Source organism: Mus caroli, chromosome 13 (genome assembly GCF_900094665.2).
Source record: "Mus caroli chromosome 13, CAROLI_EIJ_v1.1, whole genome shotgun sequence".
In the NCBI taxonomy this organism is placed as follows: domain Eukaryota; kingdom Metazoa; phylum Chordata; class Mammalia; order Rodentia; family Muridae; genus Mus; species Mus caroli.
Window position 1 is genome coordinate 52160477 of NC_034582.1, and position 18078 is coordinate 52178554.

At 50.8% G+C, this 18078-nt stretch overlaps 1 protein-coding gene across 1 annotated transcript; it reads right to left on the minus strand.

The window, feature by feature from the left end:
* Window positions 1-6621: 6621 nt before the first annotated feature.
* On the minus strand, window positions 6622-8676 carry Smim32 (small integral membrane protein 32). The gene has a single exon (XM_021179824.2). It carries the CDS (start codon window positions 7953-7955, stop codon window positions 7644-7646), a length of 312 nt encoding a protein of 103 aa, XP_021035483.1. The 5' UTR covers window positions 7956-8676; the 3' UTR covers window positions 6622-7643.
* Between the last annotated feature and the right edge of the window lie 9402 nt (window positions 8677-18078).

Sequence of the window (18078 nt, forward strand, 5' to 3'; positions counted from 1 at the left end):
CTGGTCCTCTGCTTTCTCTGACAAGTTTGTAGCTAAGGGAGGGGTGGCACTGTGTGTGTGACAGCGTGTGTTCATGTATGTGCAGATGTGCACTCACCCTCGCAGGCTGCAGGTTGGTCTTTGCGGTCGTCCTCTGTCACTTTTGACCTTTTTGAGACATAATCAATTCCTGAACCTGGAGCTCACCAGTTGGCTAAACTGGCAGGACTACAAGCCATGGGATCCATCTGTCTCTGCCCACCAGCCCTGGGTATCACACACACACACACACACACACACACACACCATGGGATCCATCTGTCTCTGTCCACCAGCCCTGGGTATCTCTTAAACACACACACACACACACACACACGGCTTTGTGTGGGTTCTAAAGATCTGACCTTATCCCTCATATTTGCCTAGTACTTCCCTCACTGTGCCATCATCTTCCCAGCCCCAGATTATGAGTGGTGCTCTCTACCTGCTTCTCCCTACTTCCCCTCCTTCCCTCCAAGTCCTCCAACACCACTCTGCTCTTCTTCCAAGCATGGCCTCAGTAATTGTTCCTATATGCTCATATGTATATGCACATGCATGTATACTCCCAAACAACCTGCTCACTCAGCCTGTACAATGCCACCTACATGCCTGCCTTCAGGGCTGGCAGCTTGGCCCTAGATGACCCATCTGTGTGCTCCTCTCCAGTAAGATCCTCTTGTGCCTTCAGTATTGCCCGGTTTCCTGTAGTTCTGTGTGGGGGGCTAGGGCCTCTGGGTCTTTCACCTGTTCTCTTTGACATGTTGTTGTCATTGTTCAGTTCCTGTTTAGGTAGTCATTCTGGTGAAACTTTATGAGTGTAGCAGTTGGTGCAATAACTAAGAAAATGAGTGAGGAGAATTCTCACACCAAAAGTCTACCATATGACCCAGCTAGACCACTCCCCCATGTGTGCCCCAAAGACTCAGCAGATACATGCTCAGCACGTTTACTGGTACTCTCTTTGCAATAGCTAGGAAATAGAAATGACCTAAATGACCTTCAGCTGATGACTGGATGAAGAAAATGTGGTACATAGACACTATGGAAGGCATTCCACTCTGAAGGAAACGAGGAGCTTCCCAAGGAAATGGGTGGAGCTAGAAACAGTCATACTGAATAGAGAAATCTAGACCCAGAAGCAGAAATGTCACATTTCACTCTTATTTGAGGCTCCTGGCTCCAGATCTTCAGGTGGAGCATATACTGGAGTAACTGTAGAAATCAGGAAAGTAAGGGGGGGCATTGACATTGTTGGGGGAGCAATAGGGAGAGAAATAGGTGCAAGTGATATGATTGTGAAGGCAGTGCTCTGAGTGGGGAGGAAGAAGGGAGATTAAATACAGAAGGAGAGAGGAGACTAAAATAATAGTAAAGACCATACTATTAACTACCTTAGAAACGTATGGCATGTAAGTCTGGGTATAACTACATAGTTTAAATACAATTTTCTCATCTGGGATGCTAGTGCTCTTTCCAAGAGCAAAAGGCCATCTGAGAGCAGCACCATGCAGGAGAGCTGTTCAGGGTTGTCCACGAGACTTCTAGAACATTCCAGGCTATTGCTGTGTCAGCACTTGGGATTTCTGTGATGACAGACCTGCATCCCTGCTGGAGCAGTTCCCAAAAACGTTGAAGTCTGCAGTCTGACATGTTGACAGAACACTGAAGTCTGGTGTGATTATAATACTAGGGTTCACCTTGTAAGTTATGTAATGGGGACAATTTTTAGTTAAATTGATTCGAGTTCAACATCATCAGATCTCATCACCGTATCCCAAAGGAAATTCAGTTAAGAAATTAGAGCGGGTAGATCTCTTCTTTCTCATGGAACCCTTGGAACCCAGATATGACAGGTACCTGCAGCTGCTGCCTCGGCAGACCCGACTGTTGCTCGGCTGACCTATAAAGTCAACAGTGCAGCTGCTTCCGCCTGTTGACAGTTGGTGTTCTCTCAGAAAGAGGTGCAGTTTCCTTCATGTGTTTGAAGACAGAAAATCAGAAGAGACATGAACTATTTTAGAGCCCAGGGTTGAATGTGCTCCAATCTGTGTAATCTGCTTTCCACCATGAGGGTCCTTCCCCAACTGTTGCGTGTGGGGAAGGCCTTTCATGGCTGGCGCTCAGGTGGGCTGCCACAGAGGACACCTCTAGAACCTAGAAGGTTAAAGTGATCCTTCTGTGGACGATAAAGAGCGAGAGGACCTGGATAGTGTTTGTGCAGCTCACAGTTGTGTCAACATTAGTTCAGAAGGGTAATTAACAGCAAACATCCCCCACTTAATCTCCTCACACGTTTGTGAAGTTTTTCATTAACTTAGAACTGGTTAGGCCACCTGAGTGTTGCCAACAAAGGTGGAGAGAAATGCAAACACAGACAACATGAACTGGATGCCAGAGAGAATGCTTCGGTGAAATTACCCTGCATCATCTGCTTAGGACAGGCAGGACCTTACCTCTGCCCAGCGCTGCACACCTTGGTTCCTTTCCCCAGCCTGTCTCTTCTGACCTTGAGCAACGTAATTCAGCTAATATTTGAGAACGGTTACGTGTCATACTGTGGATATACAGATAAAAGAAATTATTTTCCTGTTCATTTTCATTCTCAATGGAAGCGGCAGACAAAGGAAATAAAATGTCCATTCACTGGTAAGTTCTGAGGAGGAAATGGGAAGTGAGTGGGGGCGGAGGGGGGAGGGGGAGGAAGGAGTCACAGCCGTAGATGTCACAGCCAGGGAAGATCTCAGTGGAAAGCTAAGTTTGGGTTCAAGTCCAGAAAGAGGTGAGGAAGTTGGTTGAATGTTCCCATGCCAGGCTGTTGAGAAGGCATGGGAGCGACAGTGCCAAGATCCCTTCTTTCCTCCAGGAAGTGGAGTGTTGGAAGCAAAATTAGGACTGTGTACTAATATAAAACTGTGCTCCGTCTCCGAGGGAGAAAATAATAATAACTCAAGTGTTACATCCACAGAGACGAGAAATGCTAGTTGTTAACACTGGATTACCACCTTTGGGGAACAGGCTGCTTGGAGAACCAGTCTGTAAGGAAGAGTTTCAACCCGGTATTTTCTAAGATACAGGTTTAAGGTGCAAAGTCAATGAATATGCACAGGCCAACCTCACCTTAAACCCTAGCTGTTTCCCCAGTATAATTAACAAATGCCCACTGGGTGCTTGTTTGGTGTCTTTAAAAGAAATGCTAGGCATCGTAGAGGAAGTGGTGAGCGGGGCAGATGTCTTCCTCTCATATGACTGCATGCACTTGTGGGGGAAGAGACAGGCTAATTACAGTCATGACGTCGCTCTCACTAGGGACGTAAGAAAGGTGGAAACTGGAGGTGAGGTCAAAGACACTGAGTTTGAAATGACCACCCTTTCGGAATGTACAGTGAGGTGAGAAGCCGGAAGCATTCATGGGGAAATGGGCAGCCTGTGCTTTCTGCAGTTCACCCTGTTCAGCCGAGTTCATCTCCCCAATGGCTGGGCTAGCCAAGAATATAACTTATCAGTCTGGGGAGCTCAAGCAAGTTCTGACAAAGATTAGAAATCAGAAGTATGGGAAGGCATTAGCCAGAGGGAAGAGGAAGCAGCTTAATGCGGAAGGTTCTTAGGGATTAAATGGTGGTTTCAAGTTCAAGAAGAATATGAGGACATGAAGCTGGTTGTGGGCCAGAAGGTTCTAGACCTTGTAGGCAGAGTTGGGATTTTTGCTTTTAATCAGGTGAGAGAGGAGAAGCTGTTAGTGTAAGTAAGCTGGGACTGAAGACAGACGCTACAATCGGGTAAGTATTGCAGTTCCTATTGGAGGTGAATGATAGGCTGTAGGGCAGTGGGGATGGGGGGATTTGATGGAGTGGACAGGCATTTAGCAGATGACCTCTGCGTATAAGCAAAGGAAATGGCCACCATGCTTTTTTATTTCCTTGGGCAGTCATATGCTGATGCAGTTAATATTGAAGAGCCTGAAGAAACCTTAGATTGAGACGTCTTGAGTTCTCCTACCTGGGTCTGGTGGAGAGAGCCCTCGGATGAGCTGCCCCTGACATAGGCGGTCATGCTGGAGAGTGAAGACCTCTACCATCTTGTCCCACAGGAGAGAGAAGACTGCAAGTCTCTCGTAGAAAGCAGCCTCTGTCTTACTGTAAGCACTTCTGGGGCCAGCATCCTGACTAAACACACAGCTCACATTCAAGCACGTCTGACATACTCGACAGGAGCTGAGCCCTTGACCTGAAATGTCTGTGTTGAAAGTCCCACAAGGTAGGTGCTGTTATTTCCCTTTTATAGCTGAGGAAACAGGTGTCACAGAGGCTTAGGTATGACCCAGGTGTACAGTGTAGGATCAAACTCAGGTCAGCTGACTCTGGAACTCAGACTCCTGGTCCTCATTGCTGTCTCTCCCTAGTTCCCTTCTACTGTTCCCACACTCCCATCCCTTCGCATGCTGTTGGGATGTCTTCTTGTTAACACTCTCTTTGCTTCCAGTGGGTGCTTTAGAGAGGAAGCACAAATGCCTTGACATGGTCTCTTTCTCTATTTAGCCCACTACACCCAACACTCCTAAGATTTTTCCATTACAGCTTGGGCTCAGGATAGATCGCAAAGGCAGAAAAGGATGTGTGATTGTTTCTAACCTCTGAAGAGCCATCTGACTTAAACTTAGGCTGCTGAAACAAAATACCATACACTTGATAGATTCGACAGCAAAAATTTATTTTCCCATAGTTCTGGAAGCTGGAAGTCCAGTCTCAAGGTTCTGGTTAATTTAGTTTCCGATGAGGGTTTATAGATGGCCAGCATCTCTGTATGTGTTCACATAGCCTTCTCAGCCACAGGCAACAAGGAGCAGATTCGAAGCCTCACCCCTGCCCCCATGAAGCTCCAATCCCATAGTGTTAGTGCAGCCACTCTGGGAATCAGGACCTCCGTGTACAAATTTAAGGTAAACATCCACATTCGGTCCACAACACTATCTAAATTGTAATCGTCACACTGTAATCCACTCGCTTACATATTAGAGAGGACAGAGAGGTCACCTGCTGCTGTTCCGGGGGAATCCAGGTCCAATATCATGAAGAAACAGCCCTATGCTACCCTAGAAAACGGAATGGGGTTATTCAGAATAGCAGCGCTGGCACACGGTGCTCTTACTGACCCGGCTTTAGATTCTAGCCCTTTGTAGGCCCAGTTATCTGAGAGTTTATCCCAGAAGCAAGCACCTCTTGTCACCTTGCTCCATATTTTATGAAGGGATCTCAATGGTACCGGATCCCTGTGGCTATAGCAGATAGTGCCTTAGGAACCACAGGGGACTTCGAAGCCAGTTGCTTGGTCATGTTCTTCCCTGAGGTGACTGACCCTTGGTTTTTTGTTTTGTTTTGTTTTGCTTTTCTTGTGGCCACCGAAGACTGAGCTGTAAAGGAGCACGTCCTCTCTGGGAATCAGCTTCTTCCCTCAGCCTCAAATCTGTTCCTCAGCAGACATTGGAGAACTCATTCTATGCCTGCCTTGTTCAGGCCATGACACTGGCTTAGTATGCTGCCTGGCACATCAGATCTGATACCATAGCCATTTCATGGAAGAGGACACAGGACATAGGTTAAGGACTTCAGATATGGCCATAGGGAATTTAAGCCAGAGGGTTAGAGCAGAGCTAGAATTTGGACTCCTCGGCGCAACACTTTCAAAGCTGACCACCAGGATGTAGTAGAGAAATGTCCCACCCCTAAATACCATCTCTACCTCTCCCAGTCCCCAGCCCTGAGCATGTGTGTGCTAGCACGGGGCTCATGGTTTACCTATCTATGCCCAGAGTTTTCTCTGCAATCAGGGTACCTGTGCATTAGCCGGACTATCCTTGTAGAGGCCATGAAGATGTTTGGTTCCTTTTCCATATAATAACCTAAGATTCTATGAGGAGATAGGACAGAGGAGGCATCCCAACAGGGACCCAAGGCTGTGGGGATTCAGAGCTCTAGAGCCTGGCTGTGTGACCAGGTCTTCAAGCTTCCTAGTTCCTCCTGCCACCTCCTCTAGGGTGAGGGTAGGAGCAGAAGGAGGGGACAAGGGGGGTGGGGGTGGGGGCTGCTCAGTCTCGCTGAGCCTCCTGCTTGGCCATCTGAACATTTCCAACGCCCCATGTCAATGTGGCAGAATCCTGTGTCTGTGCACTTGGGTGGGGGTGAGGGTGCTTTTCCTGCTTCAGATCCACAAAGCTCTCCTGACTCCAGCATGGTTTAAGAATTATCTGGATTAATATGTCAAATTCCTCTTCAGTAAAAATGTCTCTTAAGCTCAAGTGAAGTGAACTTCTTTAAGCCAAGTGGCTCCTGGAAGTGTTTTACACACCCACTAAAATAACTCCCTGGGGGCGTGGGGCGGGGTATGGGCACATGGTAGTCCATGCCCGTGATCCCAGCATTCAAGAGGCAGAGGCAGGCAGACCCTCTGTGAGTTCCTGACCAGCCAGGCCTGTGAGACCCAGTGTCAAAACCAAACCGACCTCCGGGAACTAGGCTAACTTAGAAAATAGTCAAAGTTGTCACAATCTGCCTCCTCACCCCCTAGTTCTTTGTCACCATTTGTTCCCGTGGGGATCTCGGGGGGGGGGGGGGGGGCTGGCTTTTGTCTGCTTGGGAGGAAATGCTACCCAACTCCCTCTCCTTTCAGGACCTCCCTTCACCAAGCCCTGTCTCTGCCCCAGGGCTCTGAAAGCTTCAGGCTGTGGGGGCACGGACATGAGAGAAAGCTCTGCCTCTCAGGGTCTCTACGGGGTCCAGTTAACAGGACCATTCAGCAGATCAGGTTATCCCTGGAGTCTGCCAGAAAACAGAACCCCAAAGAAAACAAACGCTTTCCAGAGCAAGCAAAAAGCTAGGGAAACCCAGGCAGCAGGTATGCTCAGACTGACCTGGCCCTCGCAGAGGAGGTGGGTCAGCCTTGGGTCCATTCCTCCTGGGGATGGGCCCTTCATAATCCCTTTCCCAAACGGTGCAAACAATGATCAGCGTTTTCGGTGCTGGATCTAATTCGGTGAGCTTTTATTGTAGAAATGTCTTGGGTGGAGACACGAGATGCAGACTTTCAGTTGCAGCACCCCCGCAGCGGTGAATGTAATCACTTGTCCCTCCACCGGTCCCTCAGTCCTGCTCTCTGAGGAAACTGGGTACTCGAACCCAAGCAGGACACACTGAAACCTTGTGTCATTTCTTTATCGGATCCCCAGTGTTAAGGAGCAAGAAAGGCGGGAGCAGCTGCAGACAGCCCATAGGGCCGGGAGTCCAGTCCGCACAGTCAGCTCCTGATTAGTCCTGCGCTCGGCTCGCGGTGCCTGCTGCCTGTCTGCGAGCAAAGTCAGGAACTCACCAGGCAGGCAAGGCTCCTGTGCCCGGGTGGGTCTTTCTGGGTGGTTTCCTGACAGGACCTGTTGTAGGTGGTGGAAGGGGGTACTCGCCTAGGGAGTACTTTTAGGCACTGGGACCAGGACCCCAGGCAACCTCCTAATACCCCTTATTCTCCAGGTCCAAAATGGTTTTTGGGAGACTCCGGAGCCCACCCTACTCTGCTCCTGCTGGATGCTTTCTGCAAGGCCAAAACCCAAGCTCCCCGCGGCCTTGACTCTTTCTGCCCTATACCGGTCGCGTCTTCCAGGGCGCACGGGCGTCGCGGAGCGAGCGATCGTGGGGCAGCGCAGCAAAGGCCGAGTGGCGCAGCTGGCAGCCGATAAAGAGGACGACGAGCGCCACGGACAGCAGCAGGAGGAAGAAGAGCAGCAGGTAGGTGGGCAGGTCTGGCTTGGTGGCCGAGCCGTCCCGAACTCCACGCGCGGTGGCCAGCTCCAGCGGCAAAGCGCCCTCTGCCTTGACCGTGGCTCCGGGGGCCAGCGCGGCACTTCCCGCCGCCTCCGGCCCGCTAGTGGCGTTGAACACGTCGCCGTACATGATCCGCGGGGACCCGCCGACTCGGGCAGGGCCACCTCACTTCTGATGCGGTAGACCGGCGCTGCTAAGAGCCTCCATGACGTTCCCCTCCCGCCCGGCCGCGCTCACCTGGCGGGGAATCGGCGCCCCCCAGGCGGCCAGGTCACTGGGACCCCCGGCGCGCGCGGGGGGGGGGTAGGGTGTCGTCCGCCGCTCAAGATGCTCAGCCGCGGCAGACCCCTGCACCTCGGGAGTTCCCGCTTCTGTCTCTTGCTACCTGGAGAGTTCTGAGCCCCGGGCCCGTTTCACAGCTTTCCAGCCGCTCTTCAGCTCGGGTGAGCTCCGGAGCACCCCTGGGCTGCAGCCGTTGAGAAGGGTGCAGGTGAATGCAGCAGCAGCGTGTGGGGCTCTGCTTTGGGCGCCGGTGCTCGCGGATCCTCTGCTCCCCCGGGTGCGGTGGCCTTTTGGAGCGGTCCTGCAGCCTCCCAGACGCCTGGTGTATAGCGAACCTGTCCTCACGCGCTCTCACCGCTGCGCTCCTGCCTGAGCTGGAGACAGAGCTCGGAGCAGCTTCTGTCCTGGGCGGGAGGGAGGCGGGGAGGTGGCAGGGTTTGCAGCACTGCCCTGAGAGAGGCTGCGAACCAATGACTGAGGATCAGAAAGGACAGCTCTGTGACCGCCTGCCTTCCATCACTCACCAAAGAGGAAACTGAGGAGAGGAGCTGGAGAAAGAGGAAAAGAAATGGAGAAAGACTCTAGGACAGTGGGGTTCTCATTCTTCCTCCCATCTGTAAAGCCTGGGACTGAAGGAGCTAGGATTTGAACCTAGCCTACCTGGCCGGGAGTCCATAGCTTGGCCTCTACAGTGAGTCCCCTCTCATGGCAGAGGGGTTTTGGTAGCTGCTATTCATGCCTCTAACCACACGTTGGTTGAATATAGGGCACGGCACGGGATCTCACCTACCAAGGCTGCACAACTGCAAAGGAGTCTCAAAGTCCACAGGCTGGGCTCAGTACTAGTCTACCTTTTTTTTTTGGGGGGGGGGGAGTGGGGAGGCTGATTTATGAGCAGCCATAGGCCATCAGGTAGAACATTTAATTAAGGGGGTGAGCCGGTTTGTTTGTTTGTTTATTTATTTATTTATTTATTTATTTATTTATGGTCAATTTGACATATGCAAGAGTCATCTGGGAATCTCAAACTGAGAAAAATTTACCATGGGAACGTCTGTAGGGTATTTTCTTGAGCAATGGTTTTGTGGGAGGTGTCTGTGCCATCCATGAGGAGGTGATCCAGGGTGGCATGGCATGAGAACGCAGGCCATGGGAGGCAAGCCAGTGAGAAGAGTTCCTCGGTGGCTCTTCCTCCCCTTCTTGCCTCCAGGCTGAGCTCCTGCCCTGACTTCCCTCAGTGAAGAACTTCGACCAGGAAGGAAGCTGAAGTAAGCCCATTCCTTCTCTAAGCTGCTCTTGGTCAGACCCTCACACCTGCTGCATCCCCATTTCCCCCCCTTTGCCCTGCCCCCAGGTGTTGCCAGTTTGCATAGAACCCCAGTGACTGGCTGCCCGTTGCTCGGACTGAATTCACCTGGGCAAAATGGCCTGAAGATGAGTTGCTCATACTGTGGGGACTCAGGCTTCCACAGGAGTTGGTCACTTGCTCAGCAACCCTTGCCTGCACCACTCTCCCTTAAAGAGTCAAGAAGAGAATGTGAGCTGGTCATGGGCTATTCAGATGGAGAGGCCTGGGAAAAAGCTTGGTAACTAGAACCTTCTAGTGGGCAGTCCGAGGGACTGGGGATGATGCGTGTGTGGGGTGTCGGGGGTGGGGGAGTAGCAAGTCCTTGTCTCATGCACGAGACAAACAGCAGCTGCCACACTCCTCAGCAGGTGTGGACTGCCTTTGAAGGCATCACTCAGCCAGGGCAGACCCAGGGAGCTGCAGGTAAGAAAATCAAGGCACAGGGACAAAGGAGACAGTGGCTCTCTGGATGCCCAAGGGCAGGTGCTCCATCCAGTCTCATATTCTAGGTGTCTCTCTCTCACTCCTCCCTCTAGTGTCAACTTTGTTACCTCACTGATTGTGGGAGAGCTTGACACAACCATTCAAGTGCATGTCTATGCCTCCCCTGCCCCCCCCCATATGTAGTGAGTACCCCAGGAAAACCTAGGATGTCTGCTGAACGTGCCAATGGAAGGAGAAGTTAGCCAGTCCTTTCTCCCCACTGAACACTGGACTTGCACAGACAGTATTACAATAGTGGCCAAGGTGTGCCTGGCCAGAGGCCATCCTCACAAACCCCTTCTTGGTGCTGAAGACGCACCCTGGGCACTCCCAGTAGGACTTGAAACTGTGGTCCCAAGCACAGTGATGAACTACCATTCACTGAAGAGCTCCAAGGGCTTTTGCACTTCCCTGTGGGGGACTCTGCAGAACCTCCCTGGGCTAGGAGGGGACGCTGTTGAAGTTAGGGCACAAGCAAACTCAGCGCTGCCCACACCCGCTCAGTTGCCAACCTTGACAGCCTTGGTTCTGGCAATCAATCCTTGTGCTTAAAGAACACAGGTCTCTGGACCTCCACATTTGGCTCCCGTTTAGACCAACAACTCCCTTATCTGATGGGAAAGCTGGCTTGGAGAGGTGCCAAATTTTATCCCTGTTGGCACAGGACACCGTCACATAACCAACGCAGGGCCACAGTTGCAGGGGCAGGAGTCACTTTCTCTGTAGGCCTGACCTATTTTTTACAGCATGTGAACAGAGGTGGGATTTTACAGACATGCCAAACCAGAACAGGCCTCACTGGCACCATAGCCACACAGTGGTCCTCGTAGGGTAGAGCCGGGATGGAGGAGTAATTCTGGGTCTTTGTGCGGCTTGATTGAAAGGCTTGGCTGGCTCGGTTTGGGACCTGGCCTGGAATTCTCTCCTGAGCTCTGGATGGGAAGTGGTGAGGCACTTTGCACGCTTGAGCTGGGCACCAGCCTGGCTAGATGAGAGCCCAGGTAGTGGGTTCCCTGCAGCTGTGTGGGCAGCTCAGGTGGGAAGGGGCATCCTGGGATGGACAATGATTTTGGGTTTATAGGGAGGCTTGATAGCAGATCGACTTCCTTACTCAGGAAACAGGTTGTGTTTCTAGGACAAGGCAGTGGAACATGGGTCGGTGAAGAGGGCTTGGTGCAAAGGGAGGGTCCCTGCAGCACCACAGGCTCATGGTGGGGACAAAGGTCATCTCTGATCCTGAGGTCCCTGATGCTACTCACTCCTCCCACCTGGCACTGAAGGAGCTGGGCTCCCGAGGCCATGATGCTGACTTCATCTGAGTTTTCCCTCATGGCAGACTGTTTCTGTTCATGGCCCTATCCCAAATGGAGCAGGTTTGAGCTTTAGGGTTCATCTCCCACACTGCAGCCGATGATGACACTGCCATTCTTGTGTGTACCCCAGGCAAGAGATAAAACCCAGGAAGGGGGGGTCACTTGTCAAGGTCACCCTGATGTGTTTGTACTATAAGGGAGCCTCCAATTCCACCGTCTGGGGGTGTCCACGCAGTCTATACAGGAGCACGTTGTGAAGCTGTCTTTCCTTGACAGAGTTGGAGGGGGTTCATCTACATCACCCTTCTGGGAGAGCCCTCTGGTATCGATGGGGAAGCCACAGTTGATAATCTGAAAGATATTCAGAGCCCTGAGAGGGTTGATCACGTTCCCTGAACATCCCCGGGCAGGAAATTAAACAAGGCTGGTGCTGAGTAAATGCAGAGATGAAGTTTGCACAGCTTTTTATACAAGCCAGAGCGACCTTCCATTAAGGGCGCTTTGTGTACTCACACATTTAAGTCTTGAGAAAGATTATAAAAGGGGGCTCTGAGGCCACCGTTGACAGGCAGGGGCCACAGAACTGTGAACTCACAAAGACCTCTCTCCCATTATGCAGTTGTTAAGTGGCATGTGCGCCTTTCCTGGTGCCTGCCTGCAGAGACCTGAGGGGAGGGGGGTAAGGACGCCCTCCTGCTATGTCAGCCACTTGAGAGATGGGGAGCACTGAGCCCCAGGATTTTGTAAACTTGCTGAAACGGTGCAGTGCTTGGTGAAGCCATTTCTGTTTCTTCTAAATGCTTGGGGAACCATTGTGTAACCACTTAGTGCCAGACAGGTTGGGGGTGACGGTCAAAGATGAAGAGACTTTGCTGTAAGGGAGCGTGGGTAGACTCAGACCTCCTCTCAGCGAACTCTGGAGATACCCTTCCTGCAGAACAGGTTTTGGTTTGGGAGTAGGTTTCTATTCTTATGTTTAAACTGTTCCTGCCCCAGCTTCTGATTCAACCAGAGGTGCATGGATTGGCCAGGACCGAGGACAAAGAGGAGGTGCCCGTTCCTGGTATAGTAAACCCCACCTTCTCCGAGACTCCTCCTTCCGTGGACACTAACCTGTCCATTCTCCCAGTCTATTGCCTGTTCTCATTTGGAAAATCGGTTCATTTTGGAGTCTAATCTTGGGGCTATTTGTTGTTTATTTCTTAAAATGACCACAACTGGGTCATCACTGGCTACAGTTGCCGAGGTTATCTGTAAAAGGCCTACTAACTCTTGTGAAGGGTGGTGGCTTTGTTCTTCTCAGGGCAGCTTCCATGTCAAGCTAACTGCATAGTAACATTGTTTTTTCCATCTCTTGGTTTCTTTGGGTTGTGCTGAGGAAAAACTAATGTTGCCCTGTTGGAGGGGGACCTCTGAGACGCACATGGGAACACCTACGATGAATAGGATGTGTAGGTGCAAGAAGCCACCCAGCAGTCACAGTACTGGGGTGATTCTGGAAAAGGGATGGGGGAAGAACTCTATCAGCCAGGCCTGTGAGAGGTTCCCAAGCAAATGTCACCCCACTGGAGTCTCTTGTGAGGGATGATGTAGGACTAAGTGGTAGTTCTGAGTGTGCTGATTCAGCAGAAAGCTATCCTTTTGCTGGGGCTGGGGCCAGGGCCAGGGCCGGAGACCCTTTGTAGTGTGTTGAATTCTGGGAGAAGAAATAGGTGGCAGGGGTTCACCCTTCCCCAGAAGCCTTCTCTCTTGGCTCAGGCCCCAGCAGGCAGTTCCTCCCTTCTGAATCTTCCCAGCCTTGGAGCAAACCATAGCTCTTGCCTGTGTCTGGGCTGGGGTGAGCGCCCCCTTGTGGTCAGTGTCTCTTCTGTTTTTGTTTTTCAAGCTATGTTTTCACTGTAGCCAAGCTGTCATTGAACCTGTGACAACAGTCCTCTTGCCTCAGCCTCCCAAGTGCTGGGGAAGTTACAGAGTGAGGCCACGCTGGCTCAGTGTGTCATGTCTGTGGTCAGTAGTATCAGGCCCACTGGAATTCCAGACTTCAGGACATTGTTGGGCAGATTACCTCTTCCTCTGGTTTACATTTCTGCTGGGGTTGCTTCCGCCCAGGCCTAGCCTCTGTTGCTGGGAGCAGAGATCTCAGCAGCTTCCTGCCTGTGCTCTTCCGAGGTCCATTCTCAGGTCTAGAATGAAGCCTGGAGTTTGTACACTTTTGGGGGCCCTCTCTGAGAATAAGACTCAGGATTTGGTTTTTAAGTGAGCATTGACTTAGTACAGAAAACAGAATCAAAGTCAATGTTTAAAAAAATCTGACAAAGGCTCCGAGTGTGGAAAGAAGACCAAACTTAACTTGACAACGTAGCTTTCAGGCCCGCGGTAGTTTGGATGAGAATCGTCCCCCATAGGCTCATATAGGCACTACTAGGAGGTGTGTTCTTCTTGGAGTAGGTATGGCCTTGTTGGAAGAAGTATGTCCCTTGGGGGCAAGTTTTGAGGTTTTAAACACTCAAACCAGGCCAGTGTGTCCCTGGGAAGTGCCTGTTCCCTGATGATATAGTTGTAGAACTCTCAGTAACCTCTCCAGCACCATGTCTGTCTGTGTGCTCCCATGTTTCTAGACGTGATGGTAACAGACTAAACCTCTGGACTGTAAAGCAGTCCCCAATTAAATATTTTTCCTTTATAAGAATTGCTTTGGTCATAGTGTCTCTTCACATCAATAGGAACTCTAAGAGGAAAGACCTGCAGGAACAGTTTTAGTCTGCATAGGCAGCCTGATGAAGAGGTACTGGGATGGCCCCTGTGACCTATAGTCAGCTGTGTGGCTGGGGCAGCATTCATCAGGAGGCTGAGAAACTCACTATTGGTCCATACCACAGTTGAGCCACCTGTGGGGATTGGTGTTGCTCCAGGCTATGGGAGAATAGGCTGGAGCTTTGGGCTACCAGCTCTTCTCAGGGATCAGTCCTGGTGAGGCAGAGACAGGGGCCCCTTTGCCTCATACCACTCCCAGAAGACAAGGCCAAACCTCCGAGCCCAGGCTTTTTGAGGAGGCTCTTCAGTAGGAGCCCCTGGTAGCTGGCCTGGCCCACACAGAGCCTGAGTCCATGGACACCGGTCTGGAATTACTTGGTCAGCCTCTGAGAGTGTCCACTTTTGACACCAGCCCCTCCCCATCCATCCAACACAGAGTTGGCAAAAAGAGGGAGAGAGCCCATTTGCAGGAGGGTATTCATTTCAGATGGGAAACTATGACGTTCCCAGCAACTTGGTTTGTCTCCCCATAAAACTACAGTCAGCCCTCCCTGTCTGCATGGGCAGGTTCAACTGGCTGGGGGAGAAAATATTCAGGAAAACAGAATGTGTTAACCAGTTTGCCTTTTTTTTTTTTGTCTGTTGTTGCTTTGTGAACAATGCAGGATAATAGCTAGTTAGGAAGCATTGACATTGAATTAGGATTATAAATAAACTACAGGATAGTGTGCTGCAAATCACATGCAAATAATGTTCCATCTTATACAAGGACTTGGGTATTCAAGAATGTGGGCATCTGAGACGTCTTGGAGCTTGTCCCCCCTGGGATGGCGAGGGTGACTGGATGAGGATTTATTCTCTTGTTTCATAAGTGGCCAGTGACCCTCTGCTCCAGCCAACCTTTTCCTGGAACCTTAGTCTGAGAAGGCCAGCTCTTACTCACCCCCCCCCCCTTTTTAATTTTCCCTCTGCAATGGGGACAGTACTGTCCTTTCCCAAGGAAAGTTGCAGGTCATAATGAGCTGCTCTGGGGACTGTAGCTATGGGTAGGGGCAGAAGAAGGTCCCCTGACCAGGCATCCATGCAGGAGACCTGAAGAGTGCTTTTCCTGTTAGCCTTGGCAGGGAGGGAGAGAGGGACACGCAGGCCCATGGCCTGACTCGTGACAGAGTGTGGAGACGTTTGAGTGAGAAGCTGTCCTTTAAGTGGCATTTCAAATCTAAATCTGAAGCTCCATCAGCAGTGCCATTTTGTGATGAGGGCATCTTGTCCTCTCAGCTTCCATCGAGGACATTCAGGCATCTCCATCCTGGGGGCTCTTCCCTGGGAGTCAGTTTTGATTCCCTGTATCCCTGCTCTGCTGGGGAAAGAACTTCTCCCACTCCTGTCCAGAGAAGGATGGGTAGGTAGCCTTGTCTGGGGCATGGAAGATGTGGGTGGCGTCACCCAGTTAGAGAGGGGGCTGCTTCTTGGGAAAAGCCTTTCAGATCACAGTCCTTGTAGATGGTGCCGAGTTTCAGTGGGAAGCTGTGGCATCCAAGAAGATACTCGAGCAAGTGAAGGGCATTCAAGACATGCCAAGCCATCATCCAGTCTGAGTCTCTTGTTCCTGATCACCCACTCTGGCAAGAATAGCTGTGTTCTGCAGATCTTCCGAGCAACCCAAAGGGGTGGGGCAGTATTCATCAGCTTGGTCTCAGTGTCTCCTCCTGGGACCTCTTCTGATTCACATCACAATCACTTGTGCTTTTAAAAGCTAATGGTCTCTGTCTTAGTTTGCTTTCTGTGGCTGTGATTAACACTGACCCCAAACAGGAAAGGGTTTATTTGGCTTGTGGATTATGATTCATTGAGGGAAACTAAAACAGGGACTGAAGCAGGGACTGTGGAGGGGTCCTGCTTACTGGCTGGCTCCCCATGGCTTACTCAGCCTGCTTTATTAAACAGCTCAGGCCAACCTGCCAAGGTGTGACACCACCCAGAGTGGGCTGAGCCTGCCCACATCAATCATTAATCAAGAAAATACCCCAAAGACAAGCTCACAGGTCAATCTTATGGAGGCAGCTCTTTAATTAGGTTCCTTCTTTCAGGGGGACTCTGATTTCCTAGTCCTCAAGATTCAAACCTAATATTTGGAGCTATAGATGTGATGTGATGTGATGTGATGTGATGTGATGTGATGTGATGTGATGTGATGTGATGTGATGTGATGTGATGTGATGTGATGTGATGTGTGTGTGTTATGGGAATACAGGGCATGTGCATTTGCTTACACCCAAGATTCTTCCAAAAGGCAGTCAGACAGTCAACTGTGAGAGGGAAAGGGCAACACTGTAACACTCAGGGACAAGATCAAATGTTAGCTTTTGTGTTTCAACTGTCTAGGGGAGGTTCACAGCACCCAGAGCAAGGAAGGGCAGGGTTCTAGCTAGCAGCCCTTCTCTTTGGTGTCTTGCTTCAACCCTGCCTTTTTGCATGTTACTTTGTATCTTGTACACACTGAATGAAAGCAAAAATGTCCATCCCTGAAGTTAGGAACTATCCCCCAGGTCCCAGGGATTGTACATAGAAGATAGGGTTGGTCTGTGAGGAGGCAGAGAGTTCTCTGACTTAGAAAGGAGAACAGAAACCCAGAGAGTGTGAGAGAGTGTGAGGATTCTAGATACACACACACACACACACACACAGAGAGAGAGAGAGAGAGAGAGAGAGAGAGAGAGAGAGAGAGAGAGAGAGAGAGAGTGAGAGAGAATGTTTCCTAGACAGATCTGTAAGGGTGCAGAAGTCCTCAGAATATGGCTGGCGCCCTGTCCCCACCCCTCCAGGTGTGAGGTATTGGGATAATTCTGTATATTTACCTGAGTATGCAGAGGCTTTAGTTGCAGCTTCTAGCTCCGAAGTGCCTGGGGAAGAATGGAAGAGGCCAGTGGTGCTTTGAGATATATGTTCCCTGTGGGGCTCCTGTAGCAGTGACTTGTGGGGGTGACCTCCAGGCAGCATGTGCATAGAGGTACACTAAGAGGGGTTTGTGAGCGGGAGGTCCTCTGCCTAGTGACCCCTGGCTGGTGTAGCGCAGGTGGGGGAAGGGGTGGACACTCTGAGCTGGGCTGAGATGTCTGCTCCTCAGAAATGGAGTAGGGATTGGGGCTTCTGCCAGAGATCGGCTAAAAGAACAGAGATCGGCTAATAGAAAGAAGAGAACCTTACATCTCGTAGCCAATTGTCTCATGGATTAAGATTTACATAATATGCAAAGACAACCGTGAGCAGATACTTCCACAGGCTACCTCAGAGTGGGTGGATTCGGATTTCCTTTTTTCTTTGAGAACTAGGGATTTTTGGAAATCAGTGCCTGTGGTCTGCTTTTTGATGAAAATCATATTTTAAGGAAACAGTGCACACCCGAGCAGCTAAAGTGATTTGCTTTGCCACTTCCCTCCTGCCTCTGGGGTCCCCATTCCTTAATTGCCCCATCTGTGCCTCTTCCTCCTGCCCTTGCCAATGTGCAGAAGGCAAAGGCTGGCAGGGGCTGTGGGCTGTGGGAAAGAGTCTCGCTGATGATGCCAGAGACAGTTGAACGTGAAGAACAACAGTCCTGTATCCTCTGCACTCACTGAGAGGGCACAGGAGCCGTGGAACCTGGTTGTTTAGTGGTGGGGAGAAGTCCTCTCTCATCTGGCCATTAAGAGGGTTGGCCCAGGGGGTGGGGGCTTTTCACACCTAGCCACGCTACCAAATAGTCTCTCTCTGGTCCCTGTTGGAGCCTTTGCTCAGAGCTATCCTTGCAGATGGGGAAGGCAACAGAAGAGCCCACCACCCATCCAAGGCCAGCTTGGAAAGGGTGTGGGGGGGCGGGGATTGAGACAAAAAAAAAAAAAAACAACAACAAAAAAAAAAAACGGTAGGGTTGCTTTAAGGAATTCCCACTGTGGAGGGTGGGGATGGAAACAGAAGTGGGAACCTGGCACGGAGGGGCTCAGTGGGCTGGAGGGAGAAACGGGCTGGTTATTAAAGAGTGAATTACCTGCCCTAATCATGAATGCTCATTAACGACACAGCTCCTGTGTGAAGT

What these genes read in the sequence shown, in the direction of transcription:
- Smim32 (XM_021179824.2), bottom strand. Translation starts at nt 7,955, where the DNA reads ATGTACGGCGACGTGTTCAACGCCACTAGCGGGCCGGAGGCGGCGGGA.